This window comes from Cynoglossus semilaevis, chromosome 6, assembly GCF_000523025.1.
Source record: "Cynoglossus semilaevis isolate Cse_v1.0 chromosome 6, Cse_v1.0, whole genome shotgun sequence".
NCBI lineage: Eukaryota > Metazoa > Chordata > Actinopteri > Pleuronectiformes > Cynoglossidae > Cynoglossus > Cynoglossus semilaevis.
Genome location: NC_024312.1, coordinates 37,144 through 58,420, shown reverse-complemented (window position 1 = coordinate 58,420; position 21,277 = coordinate 37,144). Strand labels below are relative to the sequence as shown.

The 21,277-nt window shown below is 40.8% G+C and overlaps 2 protein-coding genes across 5 annotated transcripts in view; one reads left to right on the top strand and one right to left on the bottom strand.

The window, feature by feature from the left end:
* malt3 (MALT paracaspase 3) overlaps positions 1 to 3,720 on the bottom strand; it is a 10,317-nt gene extending 6,597 nt beyond the window's left edge. Inside the window, exons 1-8 of the mRNA XM_008310986.3 lie at positions 3,658 to 3,720; positions 2,542 to 2,618; positions 2,329 to 2,450; positions 2,111 to 2,249; positions 1,595 to 1,770; positions 1,367 to 1,463; positions 635 to 670; positions 338 to 541 (exon numbers count right to left, since the gene is read on the bottom strand). Coding sequence (XP_008309208.1) covers positions 338 to 541; positions 635 to 670; positions 1,367 to 1,463; positions 1,595 to 1,770; positions 2,111 to 2,249; positions 2,329 to 2,450; positions 2,542 to 2,551 — 784 coding nt within the window. The 5' untranslated portion in view covers positions 2,552 to 2,618; positions 3,658 to 3,720. The remainder of the gene's footprint in view (positions 1 to 337; positions 542 to 634; positions 671 to 1,366; positions 1,464 to 1,594; positions 1,771 to 2,110; positions 2,250 to 2,328; positions 2,451 to 2,541; positions 2,619 to 3,657) is intronic.
* On the top strand, positions 1,627 to 21,230 carry alpk3a (alpha-kinase 3a). 4 transcript variants are annotated; one of them, XM_025056150.1, is made up of 16 exons: positions 1,627 to 1,764; positions 5,586 to 5,731; positions 6,136 to 6,168; positions 6,525 to 6,646; positions 7,657 to 7,774; positions 7,904 to 8,966; positions 9,018 to 9,269; positions 13,205 to 15,575; positions 16,255 to 16,402; positions 16,899 to 17,026; positions 17,116 to 17,151; positions 17,309 to 17,583; positions 17,663 to 17,751; positions 17,837 to 18,054; positions 18,352 to 18,400; positions 18,490 to 21,230. In XM_025056150.1, the coding sequence occupies exons 2-16, from the start codon at positions 5,592 to 5,594 to the stop codon at positions 18,824 to 18,826; spliced, it is 5,379 nt and encodes a 1,792-aa protein (XP_024911918.1). In that variant the 5' UTR covers positions 1,627 to 1,764; positions 5,586 to 5,591; the 3' UTR covers positions 18,827 to 21,230. The 4 variants fall into 4 exon arrangements, with proteins under 4 accessions (XP_024911918.1, XP_024911917.1, XP_024911920.1 ...); XM_025056149.1 differs by having other exon boundaries at positions 1,630 to 1,764; positions 5,483 to 5,731; XM_025056151.1 differs by lacking the exon at positions 1,627 to 1,764 and adding an exon at positions 3,440 to 5,161 and having other exon boundaries at positions 5,483 to 5,731.
* The last annotated feature ends 47 nt before the right edge of the window (positions 21,231 to 21,277 follow it).

Here is a 21,277-nt window from a genome sequence, read left to right as displayed (position 1 = left end):
AAGTTACTTCGTGGCTGACTGTAGTTTTCTGACTTACATAATCTGACATCTTTTCAGTTTATTTAAGTATTAAGTGATCAGATTAAGAAAACCATTTGTCACCACAGCGTCACAAGACCCTTGTGAAGTGTTTTAAATACATACGGCTGCATTTAAATAATAAAGAGTTTCAGCCAAATGCAGACAGGAAGCGCTAAATATAACGTGCACAGACGCCCACTCATCCGCAGCATCCTTATCTGCCCACTCTCTGCCCGAAAGGCTTATCTGTGAGCAGTGACGAGTGGAGCGATAACACGGCAGGTATTTCCGTAGTTTGAAGGCAAACTCTTCTCACCGTAGACTCCTCTGTTCAGCAGCTGAATGAACCTCTCGATGGCCGCCAGCATCTCGTCTCTGGTGAGGTCCAGCAGGGAGACCACTCTGAAGCCCAGCTGCCGCAGCAGGTTAGCCAACTTGTGCACATCCATGACGGGGGCCATCAGGCCCGGGTGCTGAGAGTAGTTGAGGTTTCCGATCAGCAGGGCCACTTTATCTGTGGCTGGAAGGAAACATGAGCGTTTAGGCAAACGTTCCTTTCCTACAAACCAAAATATGCCTGGAATAAAAACGTGATTAGTTCCATTAATGGTACCTGTAGGTGCTGCTGGGGGAGTAGGATCAGGCTCCACTAGAGGAAAATGGAACAAACAAACATTATATGTCATACTCTGGCCCCTGTATCATAGCCCAAAACTTTTTTTTCCCTTGACAATCTAATGAGATGATTTTTAAAAAAAGGACCCCAGGGTTTGCAGGTTAATTTAGCACACTTGTTTTTTTTATTTCCTTCTATTTGTATTTGCTAACTGTTAGCTAACACTTCTGTTTTATAAATTAGTAATATTTTAGGTGTTCTTTATTTAAGATAAATTTCCATTCTTTCTTAGTTTTACATTGAATCAAATTTGAATGTATTTTTTCTATTTCTGTGCGCTCCGACTTCATTCAAATGGCTTTCAAATTACACCAGTGACTACATGAGCTTAAATACATTTGTTTACTACACAAATTGAATTTGAAACGTGTTGTTTACTCATCGGTTGATGTTGCCCTAATATTGAAACGGCACAAATGAGGCCTAGCTGTAGAAATGCTGTAAGAGCTGGTTTCACTTTACATCACTTTCCTGTTGTGTCTCTGGGCTTTGGACCAAATGCTGCCTGGAGTCATAACTTCCTTTTTACAGTGAACATTTGGAAAGTACCTCCAACCCAGTAAAAAAAAAACAACTGAAAGCCACAGTTTGAGGAGAAAGAGAGAGTTGTTTTTTTTTTTATATAGGTTGGGCATACATTGAGAAAAGAGACTTTTTTTTGTAACTCACCAACATTAACATCCACAGCTTCTGTCCATCTCTCCTGCAGGATGTTGGTGACTGAACACAGGTACGTTCCTCCATGTTCAGCTGTAGCACCGTCAACCTGCATGTGTTTACAACAAGCATGTGTTTACATCATAGCGTTTCTTTTTCGGTCTGTGGTCACAGGTGAAACATTAACCATGGCTGTGTGTGCGCAGCACTGAGTACACAGTCACACGCTGGCTTTGTTACCTGCAGAGTGTCTCTAGTCTTTCCCTTCAGGCCCTGTCCATTTCTGTACCACTGATACTGAGGGGTGGGAATGCCAAAGGCCACACAGCGAAGAGTGAAGTTTTCACCTGGTCGCACTGTCTGGGGTTTAGGGTTGACGGCGATGTGCAGCGTTCCCTGCCAGTGTTCAGGTAAACCTTGTTTTTGACAGAGAGAATGAGACATTTTTAATGACACTGCAATGAATCAGGGCAAAGGTCAGGAGTTAGCAGTTAGAGGAAGAAAAACCATTCAGGTTTTTGACTTTTTCCTATTACCTGTTTATTACGAGTGCAAAACTAACTAACAAACAAATACAGATGACATAAAAGACACAGCAAGGATTTCTAAATTAGCCAAACGATAGCATAACGTTGTCCAAGATGTAGCTTTTAAAATGAGCTAGAAATCAATGATCCAAAAACCTTTGTTGTTCAGTGTAGTAGTTCAGACAAAAGTGAAAGTTTAAAAGGCAAAACATTTTGCAACATTGTTTACCTGATTTGTCGATGTCCAGCACCTTCACTTTGACCCATTCACTGAAGACACAGTTGCAGTAGTTGTCATTAATTCTGCAGACAAAGAGCTGTGATTTTGTAGCTTTGATGGTCAGGTCTGCAAGAGTTCCACCAAAAACCTAGATAAAAAAAAATTAAAATCAGGTTTTAGAAAATTATCTCTGGAAATGTGGCCGAGCAAATATGAAACCTACAAACCTCATTGTCAGGGGTGAACCACTGGTACTGGAGGTTACCCGTGCCCTGGGCACGGACACTCAGGGTGACTCTGTGGTTCACAGGAACACACACAGAGTAAGGCTGACGCACAATGAAGATATCTGCAACACAGAATCACAAGGAAATCATCAGTGATTACTAATAATCTCTTCATTCTAAAAAAAAAAAAAAAAAAAAGAGCTCCTCTCATACCTGTGATCATTATTAATCACTGGGAGTGATTATTTGTGCATTCTCTTCTTCTCCTTCTTTTTCAGCTTCTTCTTATTCTGTTTTGGAAATGGAAAAAACAAGTCGTTTGTAGAAATTAGTTGTATTAGTTGGAGTGCAAGATTTTTTTAAGAACTTTTGTAGATGTGTGTGAGACAGACAACTGACTACTATTTTTCTTTCTGTTTGCTGTGAAATGCATGTGTTTGCATGAGAAATTCTCCACTCTGGGAAATACCCCACGGCATGTTCATGGACAAGAAGATGAACATGCAGAGTGGTTGGTTATTGTGGTTACTTTAAAATTGAGCCATAGGAAAAAGATCACGATTGAATATAGAATTTAAAAAAAAAAGTAAAATGGAGTCAAGTAGAAGATTTAAAAACACATTATTACTACACAACATTACTAAACAAAACTCCAAAATTCAATATTGTGTTTTAAATTATAATTTCATAATAATCAATATTTCCAACAATGCAACCGATACTTATTATGAACTACTCCATTATATTTATTATAATCAAATATCATGATACTAATCGGTGGCTTTATTGCAGAACATTAAATGCACAACCTGCTGAATGTTAAAAAAAATTATATCGCCTTATGTCAAAAGACTAATATGAGACTAGTTACTAACTTTTACTAGCACTGCTTAGCTAAGTTCCGAGTAACTAAACGATTTTTCACAATCACAACGACCGTTTTTTTTTTTACAGAATAACTGTCGTTTTTAAGGAAAAATTTAAAGAAATCCCAAAACTAAATTTTAAATAAAAAATCTGACATGAAAATAGCTTTTTTTTTTTTTTTGCCATCTGTATGAAATCGGCGTACAGTAAATAAATGCAGCTTTTTGTTTAAAAAACAAAATCGGCGTACAGTAAATAAATGCAGCTTTAACGTCAGCGGATTAACTTCAGTTCAAAGTATATATTATCGCGTGGAATATAAGAAAGTAATACAACATCGACATCAACAATGTGTCGCTTTAAAAAAATAAGATTATCAATTTATTATATTTAAAAGAAACTCCATTATACATTTTTATATGTATAAACAACAACAATGAAACAATGAAACTCAGCCCGTACCCAGCTGCGTCCGTGTCGCCTCTCGGTCAGAATGTGTTGCATTTCTATTCAACTCAAATAAATATCTACTAGAAGAAAAAAAAAAAGCACTTCCCGTTCCCGGAAAGAAGAAGTGCATACACACACCCTCGCAGTTATACTTACCGTAAAGACTATAATACGAGGGCAAGTTGGTTTTTTAAAATCTTAAAAAGTTTACCTAATGTTTATTCGCCATTTAAAAAACAACTTTAATTCCTCTTTTTTTAACTTCATAATATCGGCACAGCAAAATACCGTGTCTCGACTGTCATATATACTTTGTAATTAATGTACATAGAGACGTTATTTATGACATTAGGGTAATGAGCTTTAAGGCTAAAGCCAACAGTAAGTTACAGCTAAACGGTATGAATTAATCTCATAAATTTAAACCATTAAAGCAACTAGGAAAATGATTCGTATACTTGCCATACTTTTTTTGCTAGCAGTTGATATCATGAAACAAGCATATCCAAATGCTGGTTCAGGGACCAGCTTTAGTACATAAATAGTGTTTTTTTTAAAAATACATTTTAAATGCTACTTTCTTTAAATACATGTTTATGTTGCTTAAATCTTATTCACTGTAAAATATGCTACTGTATCCTGGAGCTATTTTCATGTCAATATCAACAACTCTGAGATTGTTTTTTTAATTATTTATTTTTTTAATATTTTTAGTGTCTGGGCAAATATCTAGCTTTTGATTTCGGTAATTTAACCTGTTTGGTTTGTCATGTTTAATTTTTTTTTTAATAGTCTTCTGTTGCTGTTGTGCTTTATCTGGGATCTTATCCCTCTGGTCTGTCTTGAATTTCATGTTGAATGTTCACCCTTTGGAAGTGTTTATACATGTTTAAAATTTTACATAAATATAGTTTTGATTATTAACCTATCCCTTGGGTTTCAGTAGAATCATGTAGAATAATAACATGCATGTCTTTTCACATTTAACCCACGGTCCATATGTTGTGGGATCTTGTTTAATTGATGCGTAATGTGAGCAGCGTGTGAGCCAATATGTTTTGATCATGTGTCGAATGACGTCAGGGCAGAGCTGTGCTATTGAAGCTGTGTAGCAAAACAAGGGACGTGGACCATTGGTTGACATGAATCCACGTCATGAGCTGCATCCTATACAGACATGTTGGGTAAAGCAGCATCTACTCATTTACAGTATGTTTCTCACCAGGCTGAGTAATGTTTACCTTTGAGGGATTAATCCCAGCGTAGCTTTGCTTAGCAATGGGAATCTAAAGGACTTTTTTTTTTTTTTTTTAACAAGTCAATTATATTTTTTAAACACTTATGTGACAAGTCTAAAGTCTTGTTCCAGAGAAACTGATTTGCTCCTGCGCCTATTTGAAGGCCCTCTATAAATAGGAGCGTGCTGGCAACACATGCATGTCTATGATAGGCAGTTGGAGAGTTTTTTCTCCGCAGTCTCTACAGGTCCCACAGCAACACTGGCAACATTTCAATGGTAAGTCCAATTATTTTACTACTAATCCTGCTGGACGGCTTTGGGACAATGACTTGATATTCTCAACCCGTAAAGTTTAACGGCATGTTTCTGGTCTGGGTTTGACCACAAACAGCCCTTCCACAACTTGATAGCTGATCTATTTATAACTTGCTTTAAGACAAGAGCTGTGCTTGGTTTTTGAAAAGGACAAGCCCGCAGTCTGGACTGTGTCTTGTTGAACATAAATTCCCTGCTTTGTCCTGCCAGCTCCGTTGTCAAACTTCATCAAATATTATCATCATTCTGAGCCCCCCCCCTTTCTCCTTCTTCTTTTCCCAGGGTTTTTTACATGGACTACTTTGCCAAACTTGAGTCCTGAGTATTTTTGGGTCCCATCTGTGTATGTCAATCGTTTTTGTGAAATTTCTGTGAATCCCTCCAGTGGACAATGACTTCCAGACGGCCGATGACACGCTCTTTTTCTGCCAATGGGAGGACAAGCAGCTTCAACGACGAGGATGGCAACTCTTCTAACGGCCGAAGAGAGAGGAGCAATAGTTACCTCTCGAACGTTCGGCCTGAAAACAGGTACGCAGCCTTGAATATCTGCAATCTGAATTTTTTTAATTAAAAAAATAGACATTGAAAGATAAGAGACGCCATCAGAGTTTTACCCATTTAATGTTCAGTTAGAAAATGTATGGAATGGTATAACGGAAGCTGGGATGTTCGGAAAATTGTTCTACAAGATTGCATCGAGAAAAACATTGCAGAAAAAAAATTCATTCATGTTGATTACATCTACATAGGAATAGAAAGTTGTTGGTTGTTTTGCTGTTGTTCAGAGTTACTCATTAAATACATGACTTACATTATTAAAATGACAAGATGTTAAGGTTGTGAAAGAGGAAGGCATTTATCAGAGCAACTTTGTCAGGTGGGTTCCATTTGTACACAGATCATAATTAATCATTTGCCTCCTCTCCGAATAGCTATTCAAGGTATTCTCACTACAGGCCAATGAGGTAATCCATACTTTTAAAACATCCCTCCCGACTAACATCTTAACCAAAACAATTGGTTTTATCCCTGACTACAATGTTCAATTTGTCCAGTGTTGCATTCAGTCTTGTTTACAAACAGTGTTTTTCTGGGTTTTTTCTTTTTTTTTTTTTTGGTTGCATTCACCACTTTGTTTTGCCTGACTTCCTCCCATGCCACTTCTTTCACAAACTTTATTCACTACCAGGACTTTCCTCTAACATCCCTTCCTGAGAATGTGCCGCACCAGGTCACAGATGTCACGAGTGTGAAATGTCACAGACGTCTGTAAAAGAAAATTAAAAAAAAAAAGTTATACTTTGAAAACGCTTTCTTCCAGGAGCACACTCTGCACCGTCATGGCCCAGCTGACGGAGGACGTGCAACCCTCGTTTGAAACCACCCTGAAGTCAAAGGCAGTCTCGGAAAACTGTAACGTGAAGTTCAGCTGCGTGGTGTCAGGTGGGTCTGGTGGAGTTGCCGCCTGATTTCTAATCATTCTTTTAATGTTTTATCCTGGTGAAGGTTGCTAGGGGAACAAAAGTAAATCCCAAAGAGAAGAGAAGTCTGTCTGTCTATCTATATACAAGTTGTACTTGTAGTTTGAGGTACTTTAAAAAAATAAATAATCTACTTTATATGGCGCCTTGAAATCCAGAACTGCCAGGAAACCAGATATAATTGGAATCACTTCTACAGACGTTTGTGTAAATCTTGAACGCATTAATCCGGTTGTGTCATCCTGCTTCCTGAACATAACAAACAGTGTCATGACTGGGCCTGCATCTCAGGATGTGTTTAGAGCTAGCGGCAGATTAAACGGGGTGGACCCCATTAACGCTGGCAGCTGCTGCCGTGTGACGGATCCTGTACATGATGCAACAGCCTATGAAACACATTCATACCAAACCTGTGACTGTGTTTTGTTTACTTCATGGAGGTTTAAAGACCAGCCCCATGGCCAATTGTGACACTTCCGAAACTATTTTTTTTTTCCAATTACAAATAATGGTCTTGCAGAAGAAAACGTTTTGTTGCAACACTTGATGTTTTCTCAGAAAGCTTTTGTTCCTGGCGTATAGTTTGTAACCTGTAGTTATGTCTCAACTACAGTTTATTTGCAATTGTTAATATTTATTATTTTAATGTTTTATGTTATTGTGTAATTAGGCTAATTTAAATTCATATCAAAGTCATTGCTAAATCTAACTTTTTTTTAAGTTGTTTTTTTAACCAAAACTTTTCTTATCTTTAGGCAATTTTCTTTTTCATCCAGTCTTTCATATCAAAGTCATTGCTAAATCTAACCTATTTTTTAAGTTGTTTTTAACCAAACCTTTTTTTATCTTTAAGCATTTTTTTATCCAGTCTCTCTACATTATGTGCTGTATCTGCAATATCATTCAGAGATTAATTTGTTGATATGAATCATTTTTCTTTTTTTAATTTTTATTGTCTCCTGGGAAACACAGGAACCCCAGCTCCAGAACTGAAATGGTACAAAGATGACACTGAAATGGACCGTTACTGTGGACTCCCAAAATATGAGATTCGTCGGAACGGAAAAACCCACACTCTCCAAATTTACAAGTATGTGTTTTTATTGCTGCCGGCAAATCGCAAAAAGGAATGACTGAAAGTGAATCAACAGCTATACGCAATTTGCGCAATTTAATGTCACTCACAAAAATGAGTAAAATTGTCTCTTGTGTTTCTCAGCTGCACACTGGATGATGCGGCCATCTATCAAGTCTCAGCCAGCAACAGCAAGGGGATCGTCTCCTGCTCAGGAGTTCTTGAGGTCGGCACAATGAACGAGTTCAAGATACACCAACGGTTCTTCGAGAAGCTGAAGCAGAAAGCAGAAAAGAAGAAGAAAGACCTGGATGCTCAAACCAAGAAGCAGGATAAAGAAAACACACCAGCGGAGAGGCCACCGCAGAGCAGTCCAGAACGTCCTCCGAGGAAGAGACACATGCAACCACCACAGGAGAATCTTGTGGTGAAGAAGCCCGACGACGCAGAACAAATGGGAGCTGCTGCAGAAGTCAATGGAGTTACAGCGGAAACGACGCCGGTGCCTTCCACAGGAAGTGACCTGAAGATGGACATATCACCCCCTAGTGACCCTTTGGCCAAGAAAAAAATAAAGATCTCAAATGGAGTGGATGCTGGAGTTGGCGGTGCTACTAGCAGCAGTAGTAACAACGGCAAGAGTCAAGTGACTGGTAACGGAAGTGAAAATCATTACGATGGAGGGAAGGGTTTGGCGCAGTTTCTTGCAGAGACTCTCCAGTCTCAGGCTGCCGAGGAGAAACAGAGCTCACCTCCACTGGAGAAACGCTTAACTGACAGTACAGACTCAGAGAGGGAAGAACGTGGAAAACCTTGGACGGAAGACCAAGACATGGTGGAAAACCGGGAAGAGGTCATGGCGTCAGAAAAAGTGACTGAAAAAGAAAAATCCCTGGAGTCGTCGCCTGCTTCAGTCCACAGGAAACACAGTTTGGAGGCCAAACATCACAGCAGAGCTCACAAGGATCACGAACACCACAACATCCAGGCGTCCATATCATCTGTGTTCCACTCTGTCAAAGACTTCCTTTTTGGCAAAACCAAGAAGGATTCCCGCGACCACAGGGGCAGCAAGGAGAAAGAGTTGGACCGCGACCCTGGTCAGCCAGAAACGCCACCATCGTCAAGGCTTCAACCGCAACGTACGCCAGACGTCCACAGGCCTCTGGTGGAGAGCATCGTGCCAATGGAAACAAATGACCCCGAGGCGCCTTCAGATAGTACGGATAAAGTACAACAGTTGGCGTCTCTGACTGAGGCGCCTTCAGATAGTACGGATAAAGTGCAACAGTTGGCGTCTCTGACCGTCACCCACAAACACAAGCAGGAAGACCTTTTTCCACACAAAGAGGTGCCGACAGCTCGTAAACAACCACCTGAGCTTGTGGAGAAGCTCACGGAGCAGGAGGTCAAGGAGGCCGAGGAACTTGTGGAGGCCATGGAGGTGGAGCCGGAGAGCAGCAGTCTGGGTCAGGATACGTCGTTGATCCAGCCTCGGGTTCACAGTGAGGTAAGCACAATGGTCTGTGGGGTGGAGCGGCAGAAGCATTTTAAAAGGTTATAAATAGAATGCATTTGTGGAGGAAGATAAGCTTCTTCAGGGACAAGGGTTTGACCTAGGACAACTATGTAGGACTATCGCTTCTTAAAATTGTGCCCAGTATGTAAGATAATTGTACATTGTTTGGCACAGTACGCCCTCCTACTGGTGAACAGCAGCTACAGGTCAACTGAGCCAATAGGTGGGGCTGCGGCCTTTGTTCCAAGCAATGAGAGGAATTAGGTTATTTACAAAAATACATTCAGCTCTGTTTCAACAGTTGGCGGTAAACAGCTGGTTTCACTTGTCATATTAGCCGTTAGCTTGTGACGAGCACTAAACTTCTCCGTTGTATAAAGTTCATTCAAACTTGAGGTTTTATCAGTTGGGTGTGTTCTTTGTGCTCACTTATGGTGTTGTTGGTTTATTTTACACATTATTACACAGAGTGGTTCTGTGGTTTACAGCAGTTGGTTATGCTAGCAGGTGATAGCACTTGCTAAACACAGGACGACAGCCCGTTGTTTTTACTGTTATAGAGCTTTTTTTTTTACAGTGATGTGGTTTTAGTGGCTCGTATTTTTTAATGCAGAGAGATTTGCAGTATTTTTAGTTTAGTTTTGTGTTGTACTTTGTGTTTTTTATGAAAATGCAGCGATACAATGGACGAAAAAAGGTTTGACCTCCTAGGGTTTGACTGAGGAGTGAGAGAAGCAACTTGATTTAGTGCATTCAAAAAGTCAAACAATGTTGTCCCACAAGCCTTATTTTGATTCTCATGACAGAACATTTCAAAGCTGTTGAGTCAAATTAATTAATTGCATATTTCAAACTAACTTGTTAACCTGCTACAGTAGTTGGTCAGAGTTAACCACAGTTAACCAGAACCAGAAAAATGACAAGCTATTAAAAGAGACCACCGATCGCACTGTAGTACTGTAGTACTATAGTACTGTAGTACTATAAGTTGTCCTTCTATAAATCTGTGCTTTTATGCTGTATCTAATCAAACATCCCCCTCAACAATAGCTCGTCTTATTGTAATTGACTCAGTGAAAGGTCGGGTGTGAGACTGTGGTTTAACGCCATTGGTTACACGGCATTAACCAGCCAGTGGTGATGTATGAGAAACACCGTTTCACACTGTAAGGCAGGAGTGTTTGTTCGTACTGACAGGCCAGCGCTGCAGAGAACTGTGATGAAACCTGAATGTCAAAGATGGATCTGATTACAAACAGCACTCTCCACCACAAGTGCTGCATGGGTTTGGACGAGTGGTATTGGACAGAGCCGCCCTGGTGGCAGGTCCAGGCCTGATAAAGAGATGCATTCCTCACTGTCCTCTATATCTTAAAATAAACCCCTTCCTCCTGTTGAGAAGAAGAAGGAGGACGGCAGCAGAGGAGTTGTTTCGCGTCTGTCACGTGTTAGAGATGTTCATTACGTCTGTCTGTGGCTCGGACAAGCGACCTGCACACTTGACTAGGCAAGAATCTGGTGATACGATATATATATATATATCACGATACAGGGACAATATATTGCGATATATTGAGATATTGAAGGCACTACTATATATTGAGTTTTTTTGTCAGCATAAGTATTGTTATATTTTAACTGCTTTTTTAAAATCTCCTCACATTATTTTAATTTTGCTGACATCAAATTATAGCCATAATTATTTTAAATGTATTTATGGCTCTACCTCCTTTCACGTCGTCGTTGCTGTTAACAATTCAGTTTCTCTATTCTCCTTGTGAGGTTATTATTCTAGTCATTTGTGATTCGTACCCAGAGGTGACAATGGTATGTTGGAAAAAGAGAAGTTTTAATGGTGAGCGGTTTGTAAGTCATACTTGGGGAACTTTGAGTGTACGGCTGTAATCTGACACTTGTATATGGATGACCAGTCAGAGAAACCTTCACCTGAACATTGTTTTATCACAAGACTGATCAATAGTTGCTAGTGGACACGTGTGGATGAAGAGAGCAGCATTAGAGTAACCGTGAGTCCAGTTCCCTTCCACTGAAAGCCACAACTTCTTTATTTGTACAATATGTCATTATTATATGACGGCATTTTATCACGAGACCGCGGGGCGGCTTTGTTATTCTTCTGCATAAACTCTCGTTATAATGTGTTTTAGCCATTATTTGATCTAAGGAATATTATACTTTTAGACACCTGTAATGTTAGACATAATTTAATGAACAGAATCTAGTACAAAAAACGAATGTTAGACATAATTTAATGAACAGAAACTAGTACAAAAAACAAAACATCTACCCTTAAAGTGTAAATCTTACTCGTCCAATATAGATTAAAATGAAATCTGAACCATTTCTTATTTTGTATTGCAGAGTGGGCAAAACCTTTTGGTTCACGGGCCAAAAAGAGGTTCAAAATGTGACCGCCGAACCAGTTCAGTACAGGTTAGAATGGATGCAGTGTTTGGGTGAAATAATACGAATAAAATGTTACAAGATTAAACCTAAAACCTGGGCCTAAAGTCTAAAGTCTCGGGCCGGATTAGACCTCTGGTCAAGCTTACAGGATGTGAAAACAGAGCCATGTTGTTTGAGTTCTGGCCACAGGATCAGTGTGTAAACAGCAGCCTTGTGTAAAACAGGGGAAATCCCCAGTGTTTCAACACACAGTGAATACAAAAGCACATTTAATTTCAGAGGCATTTGGTTCTGTCCACAAAGTTAGCCAGAACAATTGTGATTGATATTGAAGTTGATTTTTTTTAGATCATTTTAAAATGTTTAGAAGAAACGACGCACCAAGCAAGATTCTTTTTTTTTATTTAGAGAACCCCACTGAAGGTGTACACATTGGTACTGGCTGCACGTGACACGTGTCGGCCCGATTCCTGAAATAAGCTGACAGGTCATAAAATATGTTGACTGTGTTGTCTGATTGTCGTATGTCATTTGTGAAAGACTCACACTCTCAACTCGGGTTTATGATTTACTCAGGTTTTTTTTTTTACTTCGTAAACTTTGTGCTGGCGTGTCAGTGTTGATTTATGATAGAAAAACGTGTCTCGGTCTAAAAGTGTCCCGGTGTCAACGTGTCGTGGGTGACGGCAGTAAGTTAACAAGGTTATAAAATATTGAAACCCCACTTTCCAGAAATGACCGTAAACTTCTTAAAATACATCAGTATCCAACGTTTTATGCTGAAGCTGCGTTTAGCAAGCAAGAAACATGTTTGTTTACATTTACTAAAAATATATGTCAGAAGAAAATCAGAAAAAGGCCATGCCTGTAACCATAAATTTAAATGAAATAGAAAATTGAAGTACAATGACTGTGTAAAGGATACCAAATCAACCATATTTACAAATGTTCAAGGAGAAAATATATATTTATATGAATATATGTATACACACATATATATATGTGTTCCTATAAGATATAGGAAAACAAAATGCTTTTCCTTTGCATTGTAAAAATGCTATACACTATTATTGAAAACCTGCTTCAAAGGCTCCACTGAACCTCATTTTTAAAACTGTACTTCCTACAAACCGCTACTTTAATTCAGCAAAGCTGATAAAAATAATCCGATCTGTGACAATTTTTCTTTGTGAAGTTTTCTTCTTCTTTTTTTTTTTTTTGATTAGTTTATGGGTTGGTTTTTTTTTCTGTTTTATGGAAACTTTTCAGTCGTGTGCATGTGGTTGACTGATCGGTCGTCTCTCAGTCATCCAAAGCAGTTAAGAAATGAGCAGCTGGACTATCTTGTTTATTAAATCAAAACGGTGCTGAGGGATTTTCCTTTCCATTTGAGTAACTAAGACAAGATATCAGCAAGGAAATCCCAATGTATGTTTCTCTTAGTACATCAGCCCTGAGATGTTTCTGCTTTTCTTTTTCTTTTCTTTTTTTTCCCACAGATTAAAGACATATATTCTCAGGCTGACTCAGCTGTTCAACATGTTCCTCCTAAACTGAAAGATCCAGATTGTAGTGATGCGTCCGTCTTATCAGAGATCAAAGCAGCTGATGAAGTACGACACCCCCTCGTGGCATCTATCACTACGTCAGAAGAAGACACAGTTCTCCTCCAAGGTCTTATCTCAGAGTCAGAGAGTGACAACCCTGACCGGGCACCGACTGAAACAGTGTGTCAAGAGGAACCTACTCTTTACAAGATGGAAGAAGAAGAGGGAAGAACCGCCAAGGAGGAACGAAACTCTTTCAACGAGTTGTGTGGGGGAAAAAAAGATGAAGTACAAATAAGGGAAGAGCCGTATAAAGTTACATCTGAGTTTACAGAATTATCTTTTTTGGTAGAGAAAATTGAACCTTGTGGAATAAAAACACCAGATCAGGTGCTTCCACCCTCAGCTGTATCAGAAGACACGATAGAAAAGGGTGTTGCGGTAGAGGAGAGTGAAAGTGCTGCAATGGTTCAGGAAATGATGGTAGAACTTGCTCCCACTGCAGCGAGTTTAGAGAAGATTAACCTGAAAAGTGAGCGTGAAGGCACAGAGGAAACTGTGAGAGCCCAAAACCTCAGCGCAGAACAGAGTTCAAGTTCAGGTCTTGTTGTGGGTGAGGACAGAAGTCACGTAGAGGTTGAAATTAGCCCTGCTCTAGAGGAAGGTTTACAGGTTGAGACGTTGTGCAAAACAGAAGAGCAAACAGTGTTAGAAGGTGAGAAGGAAGAGGGGAAAAATGAGGATTCCCAGACTGAGACGGAGACAGAGAGGAAGGTGGAGGAAATAGAAATGTTGGAGGATACAGAAATACCTCCAGTTATGTCGATACTGAATGAGCTGAGGAGTGAGGTATCGGAAGAACCTGGTCAAAGTGCACGCAGCGATAACAGTCAGACGCAGCTGCAGTGGCCTTCCGAGAAAATTCCACAGATCCAAATATCTGTTGTTGACGACAGCACTCATTTCTCAACACCAGATCTAAGCAACTATGAACGCTTCATCATCCCTAAAATTGAAATATTGGAGCCTGAACACAAGGAATGTAGTGTTGTGGAATCAGAAATTCCAAAACCTGAACTGGAACATGATCAGACCGATCTGTCATCCGAGTTAATAATGGAAGAAAGGAGTGTGTCTGATTCTCCGGGCTTACCGCCCTCAGACACAGGTATGCAGGGGGAAGACAACCTCTCGCCTACCAAGGTAGTCAAGGAACCAAACCAGGAAGTGAAAATGCAGGATGAGGGGAAAAGCATAGAGCTCCCTCAGATGGAATACACTTCACTTCCTGTCATAAACATTTCCTGCTCTGATGACACCAACAGCGCACTTCCTGTGAATGGACACAATCCACTCTCACCATCGCAACCTTTACAAGCTCCAACGGTATCTTTGTTTGTGGTGCCACCGATTTCTGTCACTTGTCATGAAAGTGACCCTGCCCTCCAATTTCACACAAAGAGAGCTGAGTGGGCAGAAACTGAAACTGTGAGCTTCATACAGAGAGAAATCAAGCAGGATGTGGGTGGCAGTGTCACAGTGAGGCCTGAGAAAAGTAGAAAGCAGAACATTGAAGAAGAGGCCCAAAAGAGTGTGAAGGAGGATTTGCTTCCCGAAACTCCAAAAGTCGTGCTGCCAAAGGTCACTGATAACGTACCATCTTTCAACAAGACATCGGACGACGTCATCGTTGTTCCTGATTTGACGATGAAGGTGAAACCTCTCAAAGATCCCAAAAGTGAGACTTTCGTATCTGTCGAGGACCTTCAGAGGAACAGGTCGTCTGTTGACCGACTCAGTTCTAAACCTCCGGCTCATCCTTCCTTAAGTCCAGCCAGTCTTCGCAGATTTATGTCCAAAACTCTCTCAGACTTAGACGGTGACACCGTCACTGGAGACAAAGCAGACGAGGACCTGAGTGGGGGCTCCACGCCCACGACCTCCCTCTCCTGTGAGAACAGTCCCAGAATGAAGCGCAGGGACAGCCTGACGCTCATACGCTCCGCCACTCCAGAGGAACTGGCGTCTGGAGCTCGCCGCAAAATCTTCATTCCAAAAGCCAAAGATGACGGGGACGGAGCGGTGGACGCTCAGGGCAAGAAGGACAACCCCTACATGTCTCCCAGCCAGGCACGCAGAGCGGCTCTGCTGCAGGCCTCCAAAGGACCCAACACTCCACCCATGGAGAGGCGCTCCCCTCTGCTGGACCGCAGGAAAGCAACGCTGGAGGTGCCGAAGGCCACGGAGGAGCCGATTCCCAAAGAAGAACCAGTCAGCAAGAAAGAGGAGAAACAGGCTGAAAAGAAACCCGATCCCTTGAAAGGTAAAAATAAATATTCCGGATTATACCCTCTCTTTGGTTTAACGTTAACGATGAAGGCCTGGTAATATTTATCTATCTGTACAAACCACTACATGAGTATGAGATTAATTAAATGAGCTGCAATGCTGCCATCTAGTGACCTTCGCTTTATTATTCAGCTGTTTATCCACATCTGCACACATCATTTGGCAAAACCCTCTTATTGCATTATCGGGTTTTCATTATCGGAGGAAAAACTGACAATGATTATTACAGATATTACAAAATATGCTAATATTGGGCCGATTAATATCGATATTATCAGATGACGTCAAACTGATCATTTTGGCCAAATCTTTAGCTCCACTGTTGTGAGACTTACAATAAAACATTATATTCTGATGTACGGTGTATAACGTCATTTTAACGACTAAAAAAAAACTATTTTATATACACATTTTATATTTTCTTTTTCAGTAAATTTTGTTAAATGCTACTACTTTAGTTGAGTTCTGTTTTTATTTATAACATTAACATTTTCTCACAGGCGTGCTCTTTTATTTGGCCCATCACTTTAGGAAGTGGTAACATTACGTTCCTCATACTCCAGTCTCCGGTATAAAGTAGATTCACCATTTGCCAGTGTTGGGTACACATCGTACCCACTGCTCCTCCTGTTTTATTTTTCTTGCACCACCAGCACCTCAGGTCATCCGTAAGATCAGGGGAGAACCTTTCCCGGATGCCTCCGGACACCTGAAGCTGTGGTGCCAGTTCTTCAACGTACTCAGCGACTCCACCATCAAGTGGTTCAAAGATGAGGAGGAAATACTAGAAGTGAAGCGAAGGTAAACCTCAGCCTGTTTTCTTTCACTTCCTTTAACCACCTGTGACACCACTCAGAAACGGCACCACATGACTTCAACTCATTAACCCTAGAAACCCCGCCCACTTCACCGCTGTCACTCCGAGGATTTGCCGCCCACATGACTGCTTTCCAAAATATATGAAACAATAATTCTGCGAAGACCGGTGGGATTAATTTGGGCCGTGTACCTTCTGTTATTCTCGTGTTCTCACTGCAGTGAGACATCCAGCTCATGTGACTGTTGAACCCCACAGCTGTGACGCAGACCCACAAACTGTAACCTGACACAATATTTTTCTCATCTCCAGGACACATTAAAGTCTATGTATGGTCCTCTGGTTGCTGTGTCAGCAGACTACCGACACTGCTGGCCATTTGCATGTTACTGACACCTTGTGGACACTCTGTGAACTGTCAAATGTAGTGTACAGGATGTCCCTTTTGTTTTCCAACTCTTGTTTTGTTCTGCTCTCCAGCGGCGGTGACGAAACCCAGGTAGCGCTTGCTATCATTTTAGCATCCAACCAAGACTGCGGTGTTTATGGCTGCACGATCAATAATGAATATGGGACGGACACCACGGACTTCCTCCTCAGTGAAGATGGTAAGACGGACAGAGATTTTCTATCTAATCTATTTTCCTGTGAATACACCCATTGATAAATGTGTAACTTATCACTGTTGTTGTTGCAGTTCTGGCTGAAATACTGCTTCGAGATGATTTGGAAGGTAGGAAAAATACCTTTTAAAAAAATCAAATATACCTGAATACATGTCTACCTTGTGCTGAAGGCTTCATTAAGATCAAGATTATTCTGTTTTTTTTTTACGTCTACAAATAGAAGAAGAAGTGGAATTTTGACTGAAACTTTACTTTTTTTCCCAGTTGGAGAGGAAATTGAGATGACGCCACTGCTGTTCCCCAAAGGCCTGGTCGACAGCGGGATCTGGGCTGAGAAATACTTTGGCCGCATCATGACAGAGAAAGTTCAGATGGGGGAGGGCTACGCTCACAAGACCAGTCGGGTGAGGGTCATCTATGGTCTGGATCCTGTCTTTGACTCTGGAATAAACTGCATCATCAAAATCCACAACCTCATCCCGTACGGAACTAAACAGGAGAGCAACCTGGCAGAGAGGAATCTGGAGATCACCAAGCACGTGAGTGGTGGGTGTAATTCAGTGGGTTTTGATCTGAACCGACACGGGTCTGACTGGACACATTTGTTTTTGACACCAGGAATGCAAAGTCCAAGACATGATTCGGGAATACTGTAAAATCTTTGCAGCAGAAGCAAGAGTCAATGAGAACTTTGGGTTTTCACTCGAGTGAGTAGCAGATCAATAAAAACATTTTCCTCCAGCGCTCCAGGATCGGTCTGATCCGTGTTTTTTTTTTTTTTAATGTTTCCAGAGTGATTCCTCGGTATCTGATGTACCGACCTGCGAACTCGGTGCCGTACGCCTCGGTGGAGGCAGATCTGGAAGGTGACTTTATTCAGTACTGTACCATTGACCCTAAAGGGAAGTTGTTCACGCGAACTAGCTCTGAAGTGGAGCTGAAATGCAGCACTTTCCAGCACTGGATCCACCAGTGGACACATGGGAACTTACTTGTGACGAGACTGGAAGGTAAACTAAATTCAAAAAGGGGCGTGGCATAACATTGATACACTGAAATATTGCGTTATTTCGTACCAGGATATCGTATCAATCTCTTCAGTCATCAGTTACTGATTTTTTTTCTCACCAATTCCCAGTCCAATATTCCTGGTGTTGGTTACACTGTTTACAAAAAAACCCTCAATCTACGCCCCTGTGTTGTATACCCAGATTCTGCCCATTACACGCCCCCTAGTGTTAACAGGAGGAGCCAACAATTCATGGCAGAAATAAAAAAAGCTCATTGAAATGTTCCCTGTCATTCAGGTGTTGAAACCAGGCTGACTAACATTGGAGTAGTGACCAAGTCAAAAGGGTCAGTATTCCTCCACATATTTACAGGACATTCAGGGCTGTTTTTATTATCAACGGCTTTGACTTTGGTTGTTGTGCTTTGTCTTCCAGATACCAAGGATTAACGGAGGTTGGCTCCCCTGACGTCTTCGAACAGTTCCAGACTCACCATCAGTGCAACTACTACTGCGGACTCCTCGGGCTGCGCCCCCTGAAGTCCATGGAGAGCCAGTCCACCAAGATTAAAGGCTCCAGGAGCCCACTCCTCAACCGCAAGATAGGGTCCAGCAGCCCGCAGACGCAGCGTAAAGGACAGAGTCCCCAGACAACCAGGAAGGCTAACTCTAGTCCCAAGGTGACCAGAAAGATTCAGGAGTTGGAGGACAACAAACCTGAGACTCAGAACCTGAAGCCTTCAGAGACTGTGGGAGCTCTGGAAATGAGATAAGAAGAAGAGCTTCGTCTGTATCAGGTAAAATGTCAGATTCTTTACGATGACCCACGATGGCACAGGAGGGAAGAGCGAGAGTAAGGACGTCTAACTGTGAATTTCAACATAGAAACTATTAATAATAATTGCGAGTTTTAAGAGTTTAAAGCAGAGGTCCCCAACTTTTTTTTTTGGCGTAAAAACCGCAATAATAAAACGTGTATTTAATAATCCATCAGAGAGAAAGCTGTGGTGATCCATCTGGAATTTTACTGTAAAAAAAACTCTCCTTTTTTGAAGCTTAAACTTTTTTTTCTCCCCTTTTTGCTCTCCAAAGACTTTTATTTTGAAAGATGTCTTGAAATGTGTTAAGAGCCGTTTGTGATCGGAAGATCCAGTCAATTTTCAAAATAAAACATCACTTTTACGCAGATATTAAATCAAATTTAAAACCTTTTTTTTTTCTCATTGCGGCCCAATATTGGTCCGGGCCCCGGTGGTTGGGGACCTCTGGTTTAGAGAGTATTTAGGGTGATGGACTCGAAGCGTTTTACCTTATAGGTATACTGTATATTTGTCAGCTTCATCTCAAAGGCTGTTCACAAGAAGGGGACATAGCCATTTGTTTCTGAAGTACAGCTCAGGAAGAAGACGGCAGTTGGTACTGAGCCACCAGGGGGAGATGATCGCTCCTTTTTCCTCCAGCTGCTCCCTTTTAAGGTCACTAGAGCACATGACCTGCCTTCACTTCAATGTTCTCTGTTATTCCAACATTCATCTGCAGATCATCCTTCACTACATCCATGGATCTACCTCTTTTACGCCCTCTCCTGGCTGTCCCAACCTCAATCTTTCCTCTCCAACTTTAGCTAGTTGCAGAGACTGGAAATGACATGGCTAATTCTCTGACGATATTATCCTCTCAACCGCTTGTTTATTATGGGGTTTTTGTTTTTTTTTTTTCATTTCAGTTTTTTTTATTATTCATCATGCTTCTGTCGGCTCCTGCCTTTGAAGAAAGACATTTCTTGGTCGTTATAGAAGGCATCAGGCCATGTCCATGTACAATGCAAGTCCGTGATGACTTTTAAGAAAGAAAAGTTGACCTATGGAAACTTTAGACCGATATATTAACAGAGTAAGTTGCTGGAAAACATTTGTAAATGACAGGTCAGTTCAGTTAGACTCTGACAGTCGTAAGGGATTTCTTCAAAATTAAGTCTAATTTCCATCTTAGATCTCCTCAAATGTTTTCATTATTTAAGCAGCTACAGCTATGCCCATTTCTTCTGTTCTTTCTTTGCTTTAAACCAGTGTTTCCTAAGTGATGGGTAATTTTAGTAGTTGATGGTTGATCTCAGTTTTGTCAAATCCTAGTACTGCAAAACCCATCAGCTTTAGAGAGGACTTATTTAAGATCCTACAAAATGTGACGATGAATTTCTGGCCTGTGTAAAAAGCATTCAGATATTGTGGAGAATTCCTGGTCTTTGTGACAACGACGTTGAATCGCTGTTTTAAAACTGTGAAATATGTTTGAATCATTCAGACCGACAGGTATTAAATACTTGATGCGATCAGAGCCGCAGATACAGCTGAGGTTGGAGGTGTGTGTATGAAACGCTGCATGCCCGTCTGTGATGTACGTTACGGTAAGTGTGCATGGTGTAAAGGTTTATTTCAAAGGTTTCGTTAATATCTATGTTTACTATTAGAACAGTCTGTTCAGAAATTCACCAACCAGCAACGTTGAGCTCATGCTGCAGGAGAAAGGTAAAAAAAACCCACACATATAATTTTGCGCACTTTGTTTTGGGTCTTCTTTTTTTTAGTAGATTTTATGTCTGTGTTTGTCTGTATCTGTGTATAAATCATCACTTTATGGTAGGTTGTGTTACACAATCTCTCAACACCTGAGTCATAAATGGTGAACCTGTCAGCTGTGACGTGCTAATGCTGATGGACACGTGACTTTGTTCCCACTGAGTTGTACTATGGACTGAGATAAAGGCACAGTTGAACCCAACTTCGGGGGGAGAGGGGGGGGGGGGTGAAAACACCCTGTGCTTGACTTTACACATGTGAATGTTGCTCAGGTACAGTTAATCCACAATGATAGCACGCTGCTGTTTTTCTTTTTTTTTTTTTTCTTTCTTTTTTTCTAGCCCAATCAGCTTTTGTATGTGGGTGCAGAATGGGCCAAAAAGTGGGATGCATACCAGTTGGCCTGAAAATTCAATGTAGGCCAAGTGAAAGTCTGCTAAGGTCACGTTAGTTTAGCTATGATGTCAAAGTATAATCATTGGATTGGAATGTGTTTTTTTTTTCATATACTGATTTCATGAAAATACTCTGGGTTAAATTTTAACAGACAATAATTTGATGACAATGCACGGGAAAAAGAAGCAAAAAAGAAAAAAAATGATGACGATGCACGGGAAAAAGAAGCACAAAAAAAAACACTAGAGA